Raw genomic sequence first — 23,700 nt, forward strand, 5'->3', positions numbered from 1 at the left:
TTCACCTGGTTTGATGGATCGGTGACCTGGTGGCCCATTACTTTTTTGTTGTGGTTATAACCGGTAGACGTAACAATTTTGATGTGAGTACCAGTGAGTACCTTGTTGTCATCGCAACAACAAATCTGATTTTTTTATACGTAACGGCAATTGCAAGTGTTTGACATCGACAGCCACACTCAACATTTTGATCCGGAAGAACTTGTTTTTCATCGATGATTGTGATACTATACACGATTTTTAGTAAAATTTCATGATCGTCGTCAGTAGTACAAGTATACAAGTTTATGTAGGCCTATAGAATGCTTCAAAACCTTCGATCTCTCCCTCTCGATTACCTTTATAAAGTTACCAGTTTTGATTCTTTGGGAATTTCCTTTAGCGTCGCTAACGTTGGCATACCTTTACTGCAGTCCCCACATGGGCGAGCCAATAATATTGCTGTGTGCAATGGTATGGTCAAAGAGAACCATACACAAAACACCTTAACCATAGCTAGCTCCCTTATCAAATTTCTCCCAGGACACATCTGAGTCCCGGAACTCGACTTGAAATTCCAAATTCTAAGACAAATAATGGCCACGGTCAAATTCCTTAAATTCCAAAAGGATTATTTACACAAATTTTGTAAACATCTGAAAGAAACTTTGGGTACTGATCAACAAAACTAATCATAATTAAGCATGAGATCGTTAAGGGGTTCGAATAAACACACGATTTACATGATTTCTCATAAACAAATGTATATATTTTAAACACAAATCAAATTAATCATAAAATTCCAACAATCAAAAATGGACTATAGCAAGGTCCGTTTACATACCCCACATAAGCGTAGGATTACAATTAAACAAATAATGATGTCGTAGAATAAAATTCTAAAATTCCGGGCACACAAAGCATTTATTGCGAAAGAAAAACACACTTAACAAAACGTATCGCACTAACTTGTTCCTTTAACTTATCTTCTGATCAGGTCACAGGAACGTAATTTTGCTCAATTTGAATGAAACTGGCTGACCAACCACGGCACTCCGGAAACAGTAGACGACAACTTCAATGAACAACTGCCACACTTCGCTTAGCCCTACCAAGTACACTGTGACAGTTTCATAAAATGACTAGACTTTTCGTAAATTGACGGATTTCATGAAGACTGCGATACCTGTACAGTGCGTAAATTTTAACTGTGAACATACAAATCTCCTATGTTCAATTCTTAAATATACAAGTCAATGGATTGATATGCCTGTCATTTATGTAACCCACCTTACACACAAATTTGGTAGCTGTGTAAACAAAGAAACTTAATAGATAGTTATTTTAGATAGGTACGTATTCGGCAGTTTTGTTTAACAGAATTTTACTAATTTGCTGTGAAATGTTGAATTCAATACGGACATGTGTGAAATTTCAAATTGTCTAGCTAAATTACGAATAGTGATGTAATTGTATTTTCTTCTGTCCTACACTAAAATATTTAGCTTTATTTCTACAATTAAAACACGGAAACTCCTTTTCTGGTGTCCATTAACAATTTAACCATCAACTCATCAACATGAAATTTTTAATGCTGTTGCGAATTGTGTAATTGGCGGAATTTGCTTATCGGGATATTTAGCAACATAATAAATCCTGCGATTATTGAAATACATCTATAAATTTCTATTTTTTCTTCTTTTGTATACATTTTATTAAGCTAGTTTTACATCAACAATTTCTTCATCAATTACTTCATTCAGTTGTTTGTCAATTTATTGAACAACTTCTTGCTCAAGTTCCTTGATTTTATACTGCTGTTAACTTGATCAATTTCTTGTTGTTTTGTAGGTACAATTTTACCGACATTTAATTATTTTAAGGTTAGGTTGTCATTTTTTTAAATTGTCTAGAAAAAAAAGTGAAAAGTGTAAAAATGTTTCCTCTATCTTGAATAAAAGATTACGGAATAGAAAAACAAAGAGCGTTATATTAGCTATAATTATAGCTCACAAAAATGAAAACATCTTGATTTAATTTTTTATGTTGGTTGATAGTAGTTGGTACTACTGAACTAACGTAAAAATTACCAGAAAAATAGAACTTGCGCTAATCCGTCAAGAAATTGATCAAGTTATTGCATCCAATTCTGTGTTTTAGACTCGTCAAATTTTATTGTCAAAGCGACTTGAACAAGAAATTGATCCATTTATTTTGTTGATGTAAAACCAGCTCTAAGAACATAATGAATAATCTTAATTTAATAAATAATTCAGATGTTGACTTATTGAAAAAAAATTTGAACAGGCTGAAATAGGTAAGATTGGTTGTCTATCTTAAGGGGTATTTGACTTGTTCATTTAAGAATTGAACATAGAGATTCGTATGTTTAGACTGTATTCATTAATACACTACCCATGATACCAAGTTGTGTTGTGTTGTAGTATCATGTACACTACCTATCTGTGCGTACATCCAGTGGCGTGGGTATTGGCGTATTGTTGTGTATTGTTCGAAGCGGTGACTTAGTAAGCGGTAATTAGTTACGCAGTTACGCCACTGTGTACATCTAGTCATGACGATTTAAACTTCAGGTTTAGAATACAATCTGGGGAAACGCCATGTGATGAAGGTACAATAGTACTCAGGGCATAGGCGCAACTAGGGGGGGGGGCTAATCCCCCCCCCCAAACCGAAATCAGCCCCCCCCCCAGCTGTGCGACAAATCATAATTCGTATGCAGCTTTACTTATTTGCCCTGCAAACCTGTATTTTAGTTTTGAACTCCCTTGCTACACGAGCGGAAGATTGTAGGCGTCGGCGTCGTTCGGTGGGAGTGAACTAGTGAGTCATCTCTCAAGCTGCAATCATATTGCCAGTTTCTTCAGCCACCTGTGAAAGGTCATTTTCGGATATGCGAATACCTAGTTATGAGCTGGTTAAGACAACAACAATGACTCAATACCGTTTCTCTAATATTTCTCATTTATATCCTAGAAAGAGATGTTTCCGTCGATTCCGAACAAATTCTTAATAAATTTCCAGGAAAAACTAGAGAAATACCTTTAGGCCTGTAGTAACATCAATAAAATTTACTTCTTGTATTTTATTAATAATAATAATAATAACATAATTTGATAAATTTACATTTGGTACCTAATGTCTTTAATAATGTGAATGTGATGATCAGAATTCAGCAAATTTCAACTTAGTAGAATGGGAATGCTAAGGAAAAGAGATATAAAAATTGGATGGTCTTTTGGAATGGACTTTATAATGTACACCGGGCTGTAGCCCCTCCCGCCCCCCCCCAAAAGTTGAAGTTGCAGAGATTAACTACAAATCTGTGGCAATAGTCATTCTAGTATGTTTCGCAACATGGAACGTAGCAACCATGTTGCATAATGAGGCGCCGTTTTAAATTACTAATTAATACAATACATATGGAAAATAGGTCCAATTTCTTCACACAAACACGTGTGCCAGACTACGTTTGGTAAGTTTACAGTATACTCGTACACATAGGACACCGACCGATCCGATTAAACAGGACGCACACTATTATCGCGGATTGGAATGCAATGGAACGGAACGGAAAATTTGAAACCATATAATTAAGTTAGAGTTCGCGGATCGGAACACCGCGGAATGGATTGGAACGGAACGGAATAACTTGGATTGCTCACTGAGCGAATTTTTCCGTAGTTCCACAGCCCTCTTCGTTTAGTTTAGACGAAGGTGCGTACAAAACGGGTTTACTCCTATAGGAAATAGAGTAATATAGCTTTCACAATTGACAATATACCTACCGTAGCCATTTTGTTTTCTCTCACATTTCTTGCTTCAAATTCAAAACTACACACATCGCTACAAATTCTTCGTCTAACGTGTCCATTGCGAAAGAACAGTAGTACCTACACCCTAAAACTGAATCAAACTAGTCCAGTAATAAATTACTAAAATTACTCATATACAAATAATTTTTTCCGCGGAATTCCGGGCTAATATACGGAGATTCAGAATTTCCAGTCCATTCCGTTCCGTTCGATTCCATTCCGGTCCATTCCATTCCGCGATAGTGTGCGTCCTTCTTTAAGATCGAAATTGAAATTGTTTGTCGATACATGCGAACTCATGCGCAGACGAAGAATGACGCAAAATTCTTAAAATCCTTATAGATTCGGTATAGTACGTACCTATTTTCTTTATAAATATGTAAAAGAACGGTTCCTCTTCCTATACGTGTAGACAACCAGCAGAGTATCCGCGTATTCCTAAAAATACCTACTTACCTACCGCTACCGGCGCTGACGCATTATGCGCGCACACTTGAAATTACAATTTCCCCACCTGGTTTAGTGACCGCAAAACAATATCAACAACAGGTAGAATTTAAAAAGTTTAGTCTTTAATCAAATGCGTTAAGATAGTTTTGTCGCCGTCTGCATATTGTTTACAAAGTGCGTAATAAAATGGCAGGTTCCAAATTGAGTTTAGACGATAGCGAGAGATTTTCTTTAATGAAGGTAATATTGTTGTAATCATTTCAAAAAAATATGCTTATTAGAATTTACTAAGTGTCGAATTAATTATGTGGTTTCAATTTGTTAATGGATTATGTCTTATAAACAAAACTGTTACAAAAACTAATTAATGTCGAAGATGAGATATACCTACCAATTGACATTACAGTAGGTACAACAGAAAGTGGAACGACACTTACTTAATATGCATTTTGTTGTAGGTAATTTTTATTTCACAATTAATTTACCAACATTTTATATTATTACATTTCGATAACCTTCATTTTTTACTTATGGAATGCACGAAATCGCGTTATACATATTTAAATTTTCATTATTCATTCAGCTAATTTTCTTCATTCATAGCAGGTACTGACATTTTCAAGTCCATTTTCGAATCCCTATCAATATAAGTTGGCTCACATTCCACCAAGAGTATTTAAATGGTTTACGGGAATTTGAATATCCAATTACTTTATTGAGCCATAGAACAAATTAACTATTCTGTTCCGTTCTCTAATCCCTTTACTTGTAGAAATCTACGAAATGTAAAAATCGTCGATGGATTCCTTGAAGTTAGTCATTATTTTTTACGGCACGAATATAATAGGTATATAGTAACAATAATACCTAATTAACACTATCGATTACACCCATAATGAAGTAAAGTATGAAATATTTCCATAACCAATGGGGAAATATTAATGAGTATATGCATAGTAGACCGAAATAATTACAGCACATATAATGATGTCAATATATACATATTTTGCAATATTGAATTTATTGATGGATGTGACAATTTTTAATAGCTTTTCACGTTGTAATTTCGCAAGAGGTATGGCGGAATATTTGCACATACCCACATCATTCATTAGGTGTCTACTCGTCTGGACATGATGGTGTTGGCGTGTTGCATATAGGTAGGTATATGTAGTTAAAAAGTTTAAGCTGCCATCGTTTTTTTACGAACGGAATTTTTCCCATCTGCCCATAAAATCCTCAATAATGGATTTCCACATTCGGAGTTTAAGTGAATGGTACAAAGATTGGGGATTTTTTAAATGATGTGCACTTACGTATGTAGATAACAATGGTTCATTAGTAATCTACCTACAATTATTATTTTATATCTATAAGTATATGCACCCACAGAAGCTTTTGACATTTATTCTTCACTAATTTGACCTAAGTTTTTTGGCATCATCCCTTTTCTTAGGGTGATTGGGCCTCTTTATTAATATGCACATGAGGAGTGTAATGCTTGCTACACCTCCCTGGAAATGTTTCCATCAGTTACGGCCAGACTAAAATAAGTGGTCCTTACACAGTTATCTTGCATAACCTCTCTACATGTTGCAACGCGGGGCTACTATTAGGTAGGTACCATATACTGTTTGTTTAACATCAAACAAGAATAAATTGTGCAAATCATGCAGAAAAAGTACAACTGATCTCTCTTTATATTTGTAACTTTGAGCTCTCAAAGACTTTCAGCACAACCGACACCAAATAATACCTAATGATTCGGCCATTTTGAGTCCTTGACCTTGGAAACCGCACGTTTCATCATTGAATATCCATATTCAATGGTTTCATCTTATACCTATAACTGTTGGCACTGTTGCCTTATCCGTTTATGTCTCAATTTCGTTTGGAAAAAGGTCATGCATTTGATCTTGATGACCACAACACAACACAATTAAAATAGAATTACGATCTTACGTAATTTAATAGTCTAACCCGATTAAGCATAGGTACCTACTATCGATTACTAAATAATGGGTTAATAAAATTTTCGGTTAAACAATCTACTTGCAGATGGATATAAATTATTAAACATTGAATGAAAGTTAATTGGTAAAGTATTGCCACAGGTTGTAAAAACATTCGGCACGGAATATTCTCCCCAGAAATATTCGCTCCCATGGTAAATTCGTCTCCGAGAGATTCGCCCTTGGGAGTAAATTCGTTCCTGGAAGATTTACTCCTGAACATTTGTCCATTTAGAATTTGCTTCCACTGGAATGCTCCTTTGCCAGGAACTCGGCACAAGGAAAATTCACGTTCAGTAACATAGATGGTAGTAGGTTAACAGCATACAGAATTTCCCCATAAAGGTCTTTGCATCTTTAAAGTTATAGCAAAGAGCTCGGCAAAGAGTACCTAACCATAATTACTCTTTGGTTATAGCGACACCTGTCACTTTACCAAATTTTATACTTTATCTCTATAATTAAGAGTTTTATGAGAAAATATCTTGAACTTATCGTGGTATAAATCCCCTACGCTGCACCCTTACCAAAGGGGATGCATAATAATTCAACTTTCAACCCTTGCTAGTGGGGATATTTGAATCACTGTGAGATTGTAGGGCTTTCTAATATACGTTTGAAACAAAAAAATGATCTCACTTCAGTTCAGCTTCATCCTTAAAATCTTTCATCATCATTTTCAGAGGTTTTGGGGGTGGTACGGGGGAAGCACAAGGGGTGGGAGGTCGAAAACTTAGATTCTTAACCACCAGATGACTATCTATGACATGCAAAAGAAATTGGAACTACTTCTCATTTTGCAAGTTAAAACCCTCTATTCCCTGGACTATATGTATAATCTTGCTAAAGTGAATCGTTCCAGAGTTACGGAGGGTTGGTCGCCAACATTCATCTGTTTCCTGCGGTCCATATGTATACATTTAGAAACATTTCCAGTATAGGTATATGAGACCATTGTATAGTTAATGTGGACAGGTATTACAATAACATATTCTTTCGCTACTAACGTAATTTCGCGTATTAAATTGGTGATTATTAAGCACTGGTACTGCTAATTATTTATGTGCCTAAGTAGGTAGTTAACTCAGACTATAAAATGGAGCTCCTAAAAGGGGTGGAGTTTTGACGTTTAGGTTTCGTTTCTCTTTTGTAATTTCTTTTGATAAAAATTTATATAACTATCTAATAATTATTAGAAAATTACTGTTTTTCTACTTTGCAAGTGCCATTTATTACGTGATTCTTTTGTTTGTGGATTTTGTATCATTACGGTTTTTGACCACTTTGCGTGTCAGTTTGGACTCTGAAATTAACCTCCCGTACATACGTGTAATTGAGATTACGAAATAACCGGCAAGTAGTTTTTTTTTAAATTTTCATATCTGCTTTTTATTGTACTTATTTGTTCGAAACGAAAAAACCAAACTCAAAGATAGTTTGTCGTGTCGCCGCAATTTACCACTTTAGCTAGTTTTAATGTTAATATATCTCCTATCTTATAATTTCTTTTGATTAATGGTATTCAGTGTGCTCATACAATTTAGCGGATAGACATACCTACACATAAGAGAAGATAAAACGAAGTGGATGTCAAATAAGATAACCCATCGTACGAATTCAATCGAATTTGCTTATCATATTCAACCCAACACTACTTACCATGTAGGTACCTACCCTCACCTGAAAATGGACTCAAAAAACAATTATCTTATAAAATACAAAAAATTTAAAATCACTATTTACGTACGTTTTGCGTGTAATCTTAAACGCAGCGATCGGATCATGTACCTACAACTATAACCTATACTTAAACATCATAATATGCTAAATATTTCCTGGAAAACGGAAAATATATCCGATAGGTATTCTCGTACGATTAAGCTGTTGTGCGCAGGTGCGCCAGCCTGTTCATACCAACAGTTTTCAACTTTTGTTATTTGTGTGTGCCATACATCGTAATAAAAAATGCTACCCAATACAGTATGTATTTTTTACGGGCCATATAACAATTAAACTTGATTACTTTCCGAAACGAAACGTTGTATTGAAGATCTCTTAATGCTATCTTGTAGAGCGCAAATAGTGGCAATGAGAAAGTGTTTTTTTTTTATTTTTCTGTATCTGCTCAAATAACACTAGAAAAAAGTAAAAACAACATCGGCAGATTTCGGTTTTTCTGACCTATCTTCGAAAGTAGGTAATCGGAAATGTCTGGTTTTCTTTACACTTTACAGCATGGTAATAATTTTTTAATTGCGCAACTTTCCTCTAATTTGACCATCTTCGTATCTTCTATGGTTTCCGGGATCCCCAAGATCGACATCCTTATATCTTGGCCACAGTGTAAGTATATTTGTTTAAGAAAGGCAACTTTTACATAATCCGCCTATTGTGAGAGGTATAATTTTTTGTCAATGTTTGGTCCTTTGTTTGATGCTGTTTACATAGTCTCTTTGTAGTTTGTATGTACCTAGTGTTTTGACTTTTGAGTCATAGCTTTATATTTTGTTTTTTGTAAAGGAACAATTAGGTAACTGTAATTTCCAGTGGGGGTAAGACCGCGAGTTAGGGCACAGCCATCACGTGTTTTGTTTTTCGGCTTATAGAATAATAATTAAACCTCGAATTAAACCCTATTGCCAACCTTGATTAGTTTATCGTGAGTTGGGTTGCCATCTCAAAACTCTGCCAACTAGGACAGGAAGCGTGAAAACCCCGGATTTAGGGATTATAAACCCGGACATATCAACTGAATTTGATAAAGAAATGTTTAAAGAAATAAAACAAACAATTTATTTTTCTGAATAAAACAAAGCGTACTTTATCACGAAACAAAATCTTCTTTAACTGTTAGGAATCAGCAACGGCTTACCTAAATTTTTAAATTCTTTAAATGAAGCAATAATACACTTTTTTAACAAAATAAAATACAGAAGCTAATCACAATCATTTTTAAATTTACTTATTTTATTTTGCCTTTATTTTTGAGTGGGCGGGGTTTTAGCCAAGGCTGCTCTACCAACCCAACCCACTATACATTTACAACAATCCATGCCCGAACCTGGATTCGAACCAGGGACCCTTAGCAGCACAGTCCAGCTTTAACTGAACTGCGCCACACGAATGAAACAAAAATTTGGTCTTTTAATAAAATAAAATGTTTAATGAACTATTTACTTTTCAGGTCTTCGGTATTTATCCGTCTTTCCAATAGCCTTTGGAATAGGTATCTTTAAAAGAAATTTATAAAAATCTAGGTACACAATTTATAGTCTTTGAAATTGTACTTTATTTTTATCACTGACGAGACTGTTTCAATATTCAATAAAATCCTTTCTTTGGTCCACTGTTATGCCACTAGTGAAAATATTCTTTCAACGTTGGCATTATGAGCAAGAATGCAAAAAAAGTACTAGGCAATTTTCAAAAACTCCGACTATAAATGAGCATTCGGTGTTTTAAAAAATTGTAACCAAAGCTGAGTTGGGCTTAAAAGTTTATCTTGTTGGCTTAAATTTTGACAGAGAGATTTTTAGTTCACCCACTCATAGATGTGTCAGTAGCTCTCGCAGTAGCCTAAAACCCGGACTACCAATGAAACCCCGCCCGGACGCTCTCCGGATGCCCCCTAAACTAGGACACATCGGGGGAAATCCGGACGGATGGCAACCCTAATCGTTAGGGCCACAGTATGATTAACATTGCGTCCAAACAATGAAGATATACAGGGCGTGCCCAATGTATTCTGCCAAACGATCTGCAGATAAATGAAATCGATCATTTCATCTATAAAAGTCAATAGATTCATTTAAAATTGCGCATCCAAGTCTCTCGGATTAGTAATCCATATATGTTTGCCATCTAAATTGAATTGCTCACCATTTGCATGATTTGAGCATTTCACTAGAAACGACCAACCGTACGCATAAGAAGCATAACCATAGCAAAGTTGTAATAAATTATAATAATCGTACGTACTCGTACATGATGATTTTCTGTACTTTACAGCAACAAAGTGCAATTGACCAAGTTTTTTAATTAGGTTTTTAACCATTCCATGGCGTCTATTATCTTTGTCGTGGTGACCTTTGTTCATCGTAAAGTCCCTTACCTTCGCGCTTGCTTCAATCTGTTTTTTAGGTAAATTTTAAATCTTGATGTTTTCCTGTGTCTGCAATTTTAAGTCAAAAAATGATATGAATTTAGAGTGCTTAACTACATATTGCACCGATTTACGTTTATCGCGCACATACCCACTGCTTGCGATTTGGCCACCTATCTGTCCGTCTGTACCAATACACAAACTCCGTCCATTTCGATGTTTTCAGCACAACCTATGACCTATGAGAGTACGATTGGTGTAGCTGTAGATCATAATTTCACTTTTCTATCCGTCGTTCCACCCAACAGTATTGTTACATTTGTGATTAATTAATTAATTGAAACAATTTTAATGTTCGGTCTGGGAAGAGAAAAAAGTACTTAATACGATAGCGAGAAATCAGCTGCTGTATTTTACGATATACCTAGGCGTAAAGGTCACGTCCATTTATTAAAATAAAATTATAGGTACCTTCATTACAGTTCTGAAAAAGTGATTGATTCTGAAACGAGTTTTACAACATAGCGTCTACAGTGGCGTACTAGGTAACGATATTATAGGATCAGGAATTATAGGCACACGCTTTAATACATAGGTAACATAGTTTGATGTGACGAAATCGTACATTCTCTACGACTCTACATAGTCTACATGATTTAAATTCAATACAATTCTCATGATGGTATGATTGTTATTTGTTTTGTCTGGGCATAATTGCACGGAATCGTTGAATACAATTTGTTTCAATGACCGAATGTAGTCCCATAGAGATAGCTAATTGTAGGTAGGTACACTTATTCTTCCATTAGAAGAAACACTAAGACTTCGCCAGTAGTAGGCTAGAACTACAACTAAATCCCACCCTCTAATTGACAAGCCTGTATTATCGTCATTAATGCGAGTGCAGTTTGCGGTCTAGGTAAATAGTGTACAAAGAGGTTAAATATCGCAAACACCGTCTGCGTCAATTAGAGCAGAAGAAACACTCTTCCTTTCCTTTATTGCAGTGTTCATGTTAATTAATCAATTTTATTGCTGGGGTTGGGCTTTGCAGACCGTGATGTATGACTATACGCAACGCGGCAGTTCAAACAAAACAACGTTCCGCTTCAAGAACGAACCTACCTCAAGGTAACTGATGACTTTTTAAGGTAGACAACTTGGCGATTTGAATAAGAAATTTAATTTATTTCTGCATGAATGCATCCACGAGCAGGTTATCAACGTAAGACAGGGGCAAATTAGCATAACAAAAACAAAACAAGGTACTTGGTAGGTAGATGAATAAATTGTTTGCTTTTCAAGGTGTTGTCTTTGTATCAACATCAATGTACAAAACACTTTAATCCAAATAAAAAATACATCTTAATCAAACTCGTCACTACTTTCTTCCTTCTTTTCACCTCGGGTGATTAAGTGGTAGGTTTCGGCTTCTAACGCCAATCGCCTAATGTTTCCCAGACACCCAGCGGATGCTTCCTGCAGTTTTTCGTCTGTCGATCCCACCGTTTTTAATAGGAAAGGCACGACGCCACTTTCGTGCATGGTAATGCAGTTGAACGGATTTTTGGAGAGGTAGTACAGTGCCAGGGCGGTCGTTCGATGTACGTTTGGATTTCGAGATGCCATATAACTCACCAGTGGAGTAATCGCCCCCAACCTGTAAATAAAGAATTTTTTGTATTTTCATTCAACTAATTCTTGCTATTAATCCTTTATCCACTTATAAATAATACGTATATATATACATACATAACATTATCACATAGTGGGTAGGCTTTTAGCTAAATCTATATTCAGTCAAATTGTGCACAACTCTTGTGCAGATAAAGCGCATTTTTTTAACCGAAATAGTTTTTGTTTTCACCAATGGATATATTTCTTGCAGACGTCTCAATCGCCCTTTGTTCTTGAGGTATAAGGGAATAGATCCGATTACGATAAGAGGACGAGGAGGAGGGCTATGGTTGGTAGAAATTAATTCCTTTCGTTGAGACCTTTCATTAGAGTACCATGAAGAATAAAGCTAGTTAGGACCATTCTCCTAGAAGTAGTTCGAAACGGCAGAAGTGGGTCCGGACGGACGGACGGGCGGAAAAAATGCAAACAATAGAGCATATTTTTAATTCTTAAAAAATGCGCTACCTAATTATATACAATTCGATTTTAAAAATTTTCAACAGCCTTAAAAGAATGAGTTATGTATTATGAGTTAAATATGGTATGGTTACTAATGGTGAGGACTCTTAGCCGCCCAAACTCGGAAGTACTGATTGTCCGCTAGTTTTATCCAAATGATTGAAAAGGACAGATTTTGTGTATTTAAAAAACTTCCGCTACCGTTCGTATTTATAGTAATAGTTTCTAATTGCTAAAACTAGTATTAAAATTCAATCTTTAAACTGCTAAGTACTACATCGATGCCCGGATCTTCATAATTACTGGTGGCGTACTAGAAAAAAAAAACCTTTAAAAATTGTGAGTATCCGAGTCCCCACACAACACGGTTTTAGAGCTGGGCTCCCCCTCTCGTACTACCATGTGTAAGACTAATATCGTCTAAAATCGTCACAATCGAGAAAGCAGTCATAATCGGTAAAAATACAAGTCGAAATTTTGTCATCCTTCAAATACCCTTCCCCGTACAAACTTCAGTCTGGGGTTGCGGTTGCCGTGCTGTTGTTTAGTCGCCCCCTACGACACGGAGTGTCTCTCGCGGTAGGGTTCTTCTTCCCCGCTCCTACACAGGTAAATGCCAGAAGAACATACCAAGAAATATCAACCAAGTAAAATTCGAATCAAATAAAATCTGTCAATAGGCTCCCGTTACGTTGACTAGATTAAAGGAGTTTGGGTGTTCTTTATAAAATGTCCATTTACTCTTTAGAGGTTTTTCGTAATCCTTCTGGGGTCCTTGAGAAGTTATTGGGAGACTCTTAAGAGACCCCTCATGAATATTGTGAAAAGTTCAATTCTTTGGCTCATGAACAATGTGTTACTGCACGCTGTTCTCCTGCACAGTCAAGCAACGCATCCGCCATAGTTAAGGACCCCATTCCGCACGTCAACGAAATGCTAAGTATGCTACGTCAAGCGGACGTTTTATTTGGCTTCGGTACCTAAAATAACGATGAGACACCTTGTATGTAAATTTCTATTTTATTTTAAAGCGTAAATGTGGTCGGTAATTTTGAGGGTAAACGCAGATCTGATCAATGTTGTACTTGCTTTGTTTAATTTTTTTATTTTATTGTAAAGTTCTTTTCTTAAATTATGGAACATCTGAAAATTACTAGCGTAGTATTATCTCATGTTTCTCTCTGGTCGGAGATAAGAAGTTTTCTTATCGATGCAAATTTCAAGATTTCAAGATGAGGACATGTTATATCCGTGTAGAAAACACAGGTGTAGTTTGATTTTTTCGAAGACGCTGTATTTTGTTAAAGAAGGAAAGCACTGAAGAATCCAGAAAGATGACTAAATATGGATAACCGCAAAAAGTCTGCGCCAATTTGCAAAGAATCTTTGAATAGGCTCTAATGAAACCCCAAGATATGTATGTATGAATAGTCGTTTGAGAAGTATGTCACTCATTAGGGCTTATTAAAATATTCTTTAAAACTAAACTAAAAATCTTTTTAAAATATTTACACATTTTCTTAAAAACCTTTAATAATCTGTGAAGAAATTCTGAAAGATATTTACCCGGCCGGCCCGTGTGGTGCAGTTGAGTTAAAGTTTGTCTGCGGTATTAAGGGTCCCTGGTTCGAATCCGGATTCGAGCATGGATATTTGTAATTGTATAGTAGGCTGATACCCCGCCCACTTAAAAATAGAGGCAAAAAAAATTTATAGAATTTTGGAAGGAAAAAATTTTAAGTATATCTTAAGAATCTCTGAAAAATCCTCGTAGATTGTTGCATTGTCATAGGCTCTCTGACGGATTCTGTACTTTTTAAAGGTTAAATTTACAAAAGACAGCGGAAGCTTAATACTGTAAGATAAGGTAATCGCATTTTACTTGTATTTGTATGTTCAACTCATTACCGTGCATTGAAGGGTAAAAAATTAAAGTTATATTATTGAAATAGTAAAAAAAATTCTTATAGCAAGGTATCGGCACCTTCATGTTTTCGGAGTGTGTTTTTATTCATTAATTTGAACCCACCTAGGACTAAAAAAATGTTTCACTGAACAGGAATAGTGGAGAATGTCTCCAGAATTCCTCGTAGAATTAGTGCATTGTTCTAGGCTCGCTGAAGGAGTCTGCATAAGGGTTTTATAAACATTTAAATCTTGTCATTGTATTTGTGTAACAAAATCTCCGATGAACCTTCAATGAAAGTCATTGAAGATGTTTTAAAATATAAGGACTAGTTTATAGAGTTCTATGGAAAGTTTATGAGGAATTTGGGACATAAATAATGAAGGAGGAATGCTGAACAATACCGAAATACCTAAATTTAGTGTAGCATAGAGAAATATGAATGATGAAGAAACCAGGTTAATGCTGAGAATATAGCCTCAGGATCCCGAGGTGACAGCATGACTGAGATAACTTGTGCCGCAGACATGAAGATCTGAAACTTGAGGAGACTGTATAGCATCATACCTACTACATTGTTTTTCACTCATAGCTGTAAACCAATTTTCGTTAATTCGCTTTCACTTTCAAATCTTTACTTTAATTATGCAACGGTAATATATCAAATATCCTCATTTTTTATCGTATTACGTAAGCAATATTTTTTGTAGAGTACCGGGTCCTTTACTGTAACGCTTACTCTTGGTACCTGTTCTTTAGTACTTTACTTTTTTCTCGTGTTTGTTACGACTACGGAAATCTTCCTTTTAAATAAACAAGAGATTAATCAAACGAGCCTGTTTATGGTACCTCTCTCCTAAAAAACTAACCATAAACTAACGTTAATTTGGCTGTAAAAATGATCGGACGCAAACATCGTTCAAGCATCATTTTGGGATAATTATATCAAATTATACTGTTTTTATAACACCTAGACATCAAAGTTAATTTGGTATTTACGTAACATATCAAATGGTAAACGGGCAAGGTGAAATCAAGATAAAGGAAATTACCTTCCGAATTGCTTATTATTCGAACCCCAAGTCGAGCAGTAGGCAATGGCGGAGGCAAGATTCTCTCGTAACATCTCATCTTTTGTATTAACTAAATTGACAAGTAGCGGCACCACACCATGGTCGCTCATCACCCCCAAATTCTCCTTGTCTTTCGCCACTTCGGAAATTGCGGCGCAGACCGCCCCCAAAACGAGATTGTCGGTAGACTTCAGCAGCGTAACAATTAACTCAAGGCCGCCGACGAAGCAGCGAACCATTTCTCCGGAATCTAGGGCGTTTCTTACACATGGAACCAGTGACCATGCCGCGTTCGCTATTACCTAAACAAAACCGTTGATCACAGCGAAAATCCGCTCATTTTTTCACCTTGGGATTTGAATTCTTTAGCAGAGACCATATCAGTCTTACTCCATCCAGTTCCTCTATTATTCTCATACTCTCGTCATCTTCCGCGCACTCCTTGAGCACTTTCGGTACATTTTCTAATAGCGGAGGAAAAACGAAATTGAGCAAATTAACTAAGTGGGGAATTCCTCCGGAACCTCTCAATATATGCCGATTGTGCTCAAACTTGACACACTCTGAAAGCGCACCCACCGAATTACCAAGCACGGTGGAAGCTTCTTCCACGTTCCCAATTATTCCAACCAGTGTCTTAACAAAATAATCTGATTAAGTATCTCGCAATTGGATGATTTACCTGTACGGCTTTTAGTTGATCGAGTCTTACGACGTTCTCGGGGCTGATAGCGCATTTCCAAATTGCACCGGTCACCGCTGCCAGCAGCGGTTTATCGGCACGTGCCTTTGGGTCTCTTGCCATCGCGACTAGGGGATCCAAACCGCCCGCCTCCCTTACTTGGTCTCTAGTCAGTGGGTTTTCGGCGCATTTAAATATCGTTTCGGCGCAGTACCGTCGCAATTGAGGGTATTCCTAGTGCACGCCTTTAGTAAGTTAAGACTGACATGTGAGATTACCGCTGCGGAAAGATGTCGCACAATATCCTTGATCATTCCCTCGGTTTCAATCGCTAGCTGATAATGAGGATTGTTGGCACATTGGGAGATTGTGCCGACTGTTGGTATTACCACATCGATGTGGATCGATCTGAAAATGAATCTTGTAGTCTACTCTTCTTCGTAAAAATACGAGCAACCTCAACAAGCGAGCCAGAAGCGGTACGGAACCGCTTTTCATCATAACGTTCACATTCTTCCGACTTTGCGAGACAGCCCAAAGCGCCCTAGCCGCCGCTTTGGCTATATGAACGAACTCCATATCGTCCTCGCTGAGCTCAGACCAAGGCGTAATTAAACAATGCTCACTCACGTCCAACAAATCTATCAATTTAGGAATACCGTCGTACTTCCGAACCTGTTTCCGCGCCTTTCTGATTTGCGCAACGTTGTAAATGGTCTCGCCGACTAGTATTTGCAGATCTCTAGCAGGATCGCTCAAATTCTTTACGAGAAGATCTATGGCACCTAAATCGGCGATGCACTTGCGTATTTCCGGATTTTCGGTGAGCTCGGTTAAGACCGTCAAAGCCCCCAGCTTACATTTCAAATCTTTGGTTTCTAACAAATTAATTAAAACTTCTAATCCTCCAATGTCCTAAAAACTCATCTTAAGGTGTCAATCAATTAAGGTAGATAAGCACTTGAATTGCCAGTTGATTTATTTCCGTTTTGAGATCGTGGTCTTTTAAACAGCACAAGGCAACTACCGTAGCGGTTTGGTTTCCCGTTTTCATGTACTTCACCAACTTCTGTATGTGCCAATATTCTGCCGGGATTTCTGATTTGGGTATTTCTCTTCTTTCCTCCTCGTCCGATGAGGTGCTAAAACATTAATCTGAAATCCTGAGTAGCCATTACATTATACCTAGCTATAGTCGAATCCTCGCTATCCGAGTGCTCTTCCACTAAGACTTCCCTCGGACCGGGGGGTCGTACTTCCGATTCGGAACTATTATCAGACATCGCAAATTAATGAAAACCGTAGATACGTAGATGAAAAACTGTAATAAAATATTACGATTAACAAAAAAAAGTAAAAAAAACGGTAACAAAAATGGCCCTAGTACGTCATTAGACAGACAAATAAGTTGTCAAACCAACATAAATCAAGGATGTACGTATTACATTGTTTTTTTTTAAGTCTAATTAAAAATCCGTATCTTTTTCTTATAGACCGGGAGGCAGCGTACATAGTAACTAAACCATAAGCGACAAAAAATTCGATAATACAGGCTGAAAGTACGTTGAAAACTATACTTATAATACTTATAATAAAATCACTCGTCTGCCAGTCGTAAGTGGCAGCATTAACTTGGGGCGGCGCTGAATAGGTGACTTCTTTAGGTGATCAACTAAATTACCAAACTGTAAGGGTCACGGAAAAGATTTGTATCAAGAAATCCCATTTTTTCCATAGTTTTCAAATATGCTATGGCAGACGATTTCAAGTGCAGCGTTGGTAGCGAAAGACGCCCTCCATCCAATGTAGGGAAAAACACCCCTGAACCTGAACGAAACCATGCGGACCGTATAAAAATTATACATAAAAAATTCCTCTTTTTGTCACTACTTTAAAATATATCCTGGCAGACGATAGTAAGTCTAGCTTTAATAGTAGCAGACGTTTTAGAAGTTAAAAAATTTAGGTATAGTAAATCCCAGCGAGTGCGAGCGTGTGAGAGATAAGCGCGCGAGAGCACAACGAACAGAGATAGCTATAGATTTACGCACCGTTTGGAGTTACCAAACGAATTAAATTAGGGAAAATAATAAATTGTTTATTTCGCGATAAGATTGTCGGTATTTCTTGAATTCTTCTCAGACTGAGAAACAGAAAACTTGAAGAGAAAAGAAGATAGATCTTCAGCTCGTTCTAAACTATCCTCTGACTCCAGTTCCGTTGTCTCTATGCAACATTGATGGATCGATGATTAAAATCGACAAGTTTGTTTTGCTGAAACTTTTTCGGAAGTATGATTTCTTCTAGTGCTCCTAGTCCATCGCCAGTTGTAGATGTTGTTTTAATCGATGGATTATTTTTTTTTGCATCTTTTAAAAGATCTCCGGTAAACCTTTGAGCGATTTTCTGAACACATCCTCGGCAAGATTTGTGCTGTGTCAGCGAGAGAAGTACATCTTACTTTTGACAGATAGTTACCCCTTCCATGAAGGACGCAGAACATGATCGTTGGGATCAAAATAAGGAAAAATTACAATCCTACTCAATTTCTGTTTCCACTCAGAAGCAGGCTGCAAATTTCATACAACCGCTTCGCAATGATAGCTCAAAACCTCTCTTATAGATTACTTATACCGTTCATAGGCAAAAAAGACCTGTTGTGCTTTACTTGGAAGGAAAGTTGTGTTTGCCACATATGAAGATAAGTCGAGAGATAAGTGCTATAAATTTGTGACAAGGGAAGATGGTGTGGTAAAAACTGAATTGTGCTGCAGCCACTAAGAGGCAGATTCTCGAATAATTTACCATCTTGGTAAACTACCAACAAGTAGCAAAGTCATTATTAGCACTTCCGATATGGATATTGCTGTTATTGCTTTGGGAAATGTAAAATTGACGCTACCATCAAGGTATAGATGGAAGTAGGTCTTTTCCAATAACACGCAGAAATTCATAAATCTTCGAGAGATGTTCGTGAATTTGGGTGTTGATGTGTGTAACGCGCAGGGTAACGCGTTACCGGGTTCCCACGCATTTACCGGATGTATGACTTCTGTATAGTCCTCATGGTTTAGTTCATCGCAATTTGGGCGAATGCCACCGAAAAATGTCTGAGTTTCTACAATCCGTTTGATTGAAGTGGATGGAACTATGTGAATCAGAAGTTTAGAATCAAATGGTTTGAAAAATCTCAGTAGTCAGTATCCTATAGCTATCTCTGTTGGTTATGCTCTCGCGCGCTTATCTCTCACACGCTCGCACTCGCTGGGATTTACTATACCTAAATTTTTTAACTTCTAAGACGTCTGCCATTAAAGCTATACACTTAATATCGTCTGCCAGGATATATTTTAAAGTAGTGACAAAAAGAGGAATTTTTTATGTATAATTTTTATACGGTCCGCATGGTTTAGTTCAGGGGTGTTTTTCCGTACATTGGAGGGCGTCTTTCGCTACCAACGCTGCACTTGAAATCGTCTGCCATAGCATATTTGAAAACTATGGAAAAAATGGGATTTCTTGATACAAATCTTTTCCGTGACCCTTACAGTTTGGTAATTTAGTTGATCACCTAAAGAAGTCACCTATTCAGCGCCGCCCCAAGTTAATGCTGCCACTTACGACTGGCAGACGAGTGATTTTATTATTAGTTTTCAACGTACTTTCAGCCTGTATTGTCGAATTTTTTGTCGCTTATGGTTTAGTTACTATGTACGCTGCCTCCCGGTCTATTAACAGTGCTATAATCTTAGACGATATAGTACATACAGCTATAATACTCTATTGGATCTGTATTATAGTAATAGTGCGTGCTAGTGCTTTTTGCTGTTGTAGCGTTGGCAAGTGTTCTCTTGAATTCAATTCGTCTGTATATAGTATACCTATATGTGTATATTTTCCCGTGTAGGGGCGGAAAAGAAACACCCTACCGCATAGAGCGCGGCATGTCGTAGAAAGCCACTCAACACCGGCCAGCTGCAACTCCAGCTCTGAAGTTGTGGAGGAAGAAGGGCATTCATGGTTTGATCGGTTATGACTTCTTTTTCAATCTGTGCTTATTTTAAAGACTACTTAGGTTAGGCTGACACACTGTAATACCAGTGGCCGAACCGAAGAGCTACTCCTCCGGTTTGAAACCATGAAGATCCTGACACCGGAGGCGATGTAGTACTGATTTAAAGACTCCGATGATGCAGGATAGTTGATTGAATTTTTAATTTAGGAGTTGCAGTTTCAGGTTCCCTTTGTTGTTACTTCAGACCGCAGTGCTTCACGGTAATCAGATGTAACATTAGAGTAGTTTCTGTCCCCATATAAGGTCCAGCAGTTCTTTCCTGGACATCTAGAGAGGTGGCGTCCCCTAAGTAGATCTTTTTGTTTACAGTGGCAGGACGGTTTTCTTCGAAATTTTGTTGCGTAACTTTTGTGGGCGAATGGTTTCGAGTGCGGTCCTGGCATGTTAAAACTTAGAAGCGCCAGTTTACTGCGGAGTCCGTTAGAAATTACCGTTAAGCAAGTAGATGTTTCTGGCAAATTGCTTTTTTAGAAATGCGGTTGGTTAAAAGAAAGGGATTCTATTGGTAGAACAAGATTAGCACCCATTTTGGGGCGTAGGGGAGACCGGGGCAGGTTGTAACAAAAAATTTACTTTTTACTCTAATCTAAACAATTTTACTTGGAAAATTATAATATATTTTTTTATATCTTTTCTTACATCTAACCTACAAAATAACACAGTAACGATACTAAAAAACGTAAAAGTATAAGCTAGGATTTTTTTTGAAATGCTTGTTGTATTTGTTACAACCTGCCCCGTATCAGGGGCAAGTTGTAACAACACTCAGGGTAAGTTGTAACATATAGTAAAATTAACTAAACATTCGGTTTCTTAGCAAAAACTAAACACATGTAACTATATTATTGAAAATCACGAAACTAGAGATATAACTGTTTATATATTTTATGTATTAGTCTTCATCGGAATCGCAGTTATGACAAATATAAGGAAATCCCCCATCAGTGCAGGCTTCGTGTGACCAAAATTCACAATGGAAACACTTAATCCATTTTTCTTTAGGCTTACTTCTGCTAAATGGCTCAGTGCAAACCAAGCAAAAGCATTCTTCATCAGAACTATCATCAGATTCTACCATAACTTTTCTTTTTGCCTTTTCAACCTTTTTCTTTTGTATCTCTTTGGTTTTCTTCGACTTCCGGCTGTTTTGTTCTGCCTCCAATTCGTCTATCTCTGGAGTATCGGTTAAGACAGCAGACTTTCTTTTCTTCCGACCCCTTGTAGATGGTTTCCTTTGTTCAGCTTTCGGAAACGGGCGCACAAATTCTGGAGAAAATTCTTTTGGCTCTTGAATTGTATGTTCTTGTTTATTTTTAGGGCTCAACGAGTCATTTTCTGGGATCACTTGTTCACAATGAGCAGAAGAAGTAGATGGCTGGGACATGTCTTGACTATTAGCATTTGAGGAACCAGATAATTGAAGCACAGGAGAGGTAGCTGACGATTCAGCGTTCGGCAATGGTTGATCCGTTACGCCAGCAGGCAAAAACTCGTCATCAGTAAAAATGTCTCTGTTGTACGGTTCAATACCTGACACTTTAAACCCTTTCATTATGTTTATAGGAGTCAATGCTTGTGGAAGAGCATCTCGAACTAAAGATGGTATGTCGCATATGGTCATTGATTTACCTGGGTTATTCCTGAGCCAGGCAGCTTGAGAATTTGACAAATATTTCTTAAAGGGACCATACACACTCCTATCTAATGGCTGAAGCCGGTGTGAGCAATGCGGTGGGAACGACAGCATTATCACGTTATTTTCCTTAGCAAAATTAATAGTTTTTATTGCTAAGTGGGACTCGTGATTATCGAGTAGCAGAAGTACCGGATTTTCTCGAGATGGACGCACGTGAAACACAAAATGTTCCATAAATTTAAAAAATTCGTCAGATGTCATCCACCCTGACCCATTTGCAGCACCAATGCTTCCAGGAGGCCCATCTCGTATAAAATAGTCATGGTACTTTTTTCTGGGAAATATAAATTGCGGAGGAATAGAGTTTCCTGAGGAACTAACAGCAACCAACACAGTGACGAGTACACCTCTCTCGCTTGATGTGATACCACCAACTTGCTTAGTTCCCTTTTCCGCCAGAACCTTGCTAACTTTTTGGATCGTCGTCACTCCAGTCTCGTCCAAATTCCAGATAGTTGCTGAATTAAAGTTATATTTGTCTCTTACGCTTGCCAGTTTGTCAAAAAATGATGACACGTTCTGTTTATTAAAACTTATGGCTCTTTGTAAGCTAGTCGCCTCGGGTGTCCGAATTGAGAGATCTTCGTGCTTCTTTAAAAATTGTGTAAGCCAGTCCTCTCCGGCGCATTTGTTTTTATTCCAGGAATCAGGAACTGTGACATTATATGTAAGAGCGCACTCATATGCAAACTTTCGCACTTCTTTTGGACTAAGGCCAAAATAAATTTTCGATGCATGTTTAATGTAATCCACAAGTTTTTGTGCTTGATTTTCATCAAAAACAGGTTTTCTAGAGTAACCAACATTTGATAGACTAACGGGGCCTTCGTTATGACCAGAATTCTGAACTTTTCTTACATATCTGTGAAGCGTTACATGACATATGTTTAAACTTTTAGCTACAGATCTTTGCGATTCATTGTTATTTAAAACACGATTCACGGCTTGTTCCATGTCCTCTTTCGAGGTATTGCCTCTTTCCGTTTTTTTCTTATAGGTCCTCATTGTAAAATTACCTATACAAAACAAAATATAGGTAGGTAATTATTAATTCTTAAACCCGGGGTAAGTTGTAACGTGTTACATTTTGCCCCGGCGAGTTTGTTACAACTTACCCCGATGTTGATTTTTCTCTTTATCAAGTCACAACAAAAAAGTGTATGGATATTTCAAAAAAAGAACTAGTCAAGCATGTAGTCTAGAGAATTCTGATTCATATAAGACATAAAACTCAGATCTGTACAAATGCATCTACCAGGAAATCAAAAAAAACCAAAAACATGCAACATTTACTTACGCGCCAAAAAAGGTTATCCGTCGTATTTCTGGAACACGGCAGTACGCACACTTCCACAACTTACATCAGACTAACCGTTTTGAAGGCTCTTTCAATAAATGTATATTGCGATGTTGCCAGATTTTTTCAGTTTAACAGAATTTGCAGTGTTACAACGTGCCCCGTGTTACAACCTGCCCCGGTCTCTACCTATTATTTGAAGTTGAAGTTTCATTAAGCCGCGATCAAGAGAGTTGATTAAAGATGGACCAGCGACAGAAGTAGGGATAGCAAGGTAGTAGCACATGCACAGATAGACGTAAAGAACAGATTGCTTAACCATTATCCACTTATTTTAAAGCACCGATCTCCTTAAAAGAGCCCTCTATTTAGGAATGTTATTACCACAAACAGTTTAGTATTTGGTTCTTGAAGAAGGTTGAAACATTTTCTATGCATTTATCGTTAGGTGTT

The 23,700-nt window shown here is 37.1% G+C and overlaps 2 protein-coding genes across 2 annotated transcripts in view; one reads left to right on the top strand and one right to left on the bottom strand.

Moving 5' to 3' along the window:
- Positions 1–4,345: 4,345 nt before the first annotated feature.
- The window catches only part of LOC116175572 (SEC14-like protein 2), a 30,756-nt gene continuing 11,401 nt past the window's right edge, over positions 4,346–23,700 (top strand). Inside the window, exon 1 of the mRNA XM_031493751.1 lies at positions 4,346–4,505. Within this exon, the coding sequence (XP_031349611.1) occupies positions 4,452–4,505 (54 nt within the window). The 5' untranslated portion in view covers positions 4,346–4,451. The remainder of the gene's footprint in view (positions 4,506–23,700) is intronic.
- Positions 11,706–23,305, bottom strand: LOC116175571 (armadillo repeat-containing protein gudu). Its single transcript, XM_031493750.1, has 9 exons — positions 23,248–23,305; positions 17,365–17,500; positions 17,141–17,321; positions 16,637–17,094; positions 16,458–16,587; positions 16,180–16,413; positions 15,846–16,133; positions 15,477–15,799; positions 11,706–12,039 (listed from the first exon to the last, which is right to left on the bottom strand). The coding sequence occupies exons 2-9, from the start codon at positions 17,460–17,462 to the stop codon at positions 11,745–11,747; spliced, it is 2,007 nt and encodes a 668-aa protein (XP_031349610.1). The 5' UTR covers positions 17,463–17,500; positions 23,248–23,305; the 3' UTR covers positions 11,706–11,744.

Source organism: Photinus pyralis, unplaced genomic scaffold (genome assembly GCF_008802855.1).
Source record: "Photinus pyralis isolate 1611_PpyrPB1 unplaced genomic scaffold, Ppyr1.3 Ppyr1.4_LG7, whole genome shotgun sequence".
Taxonomy (NCBI): domain Eukaryota; kingdom Metazoa; phylum Arthropoda; class Insecta; order Coleoptera; family Lampyridae; genus Photinus; species Photinus pyralis.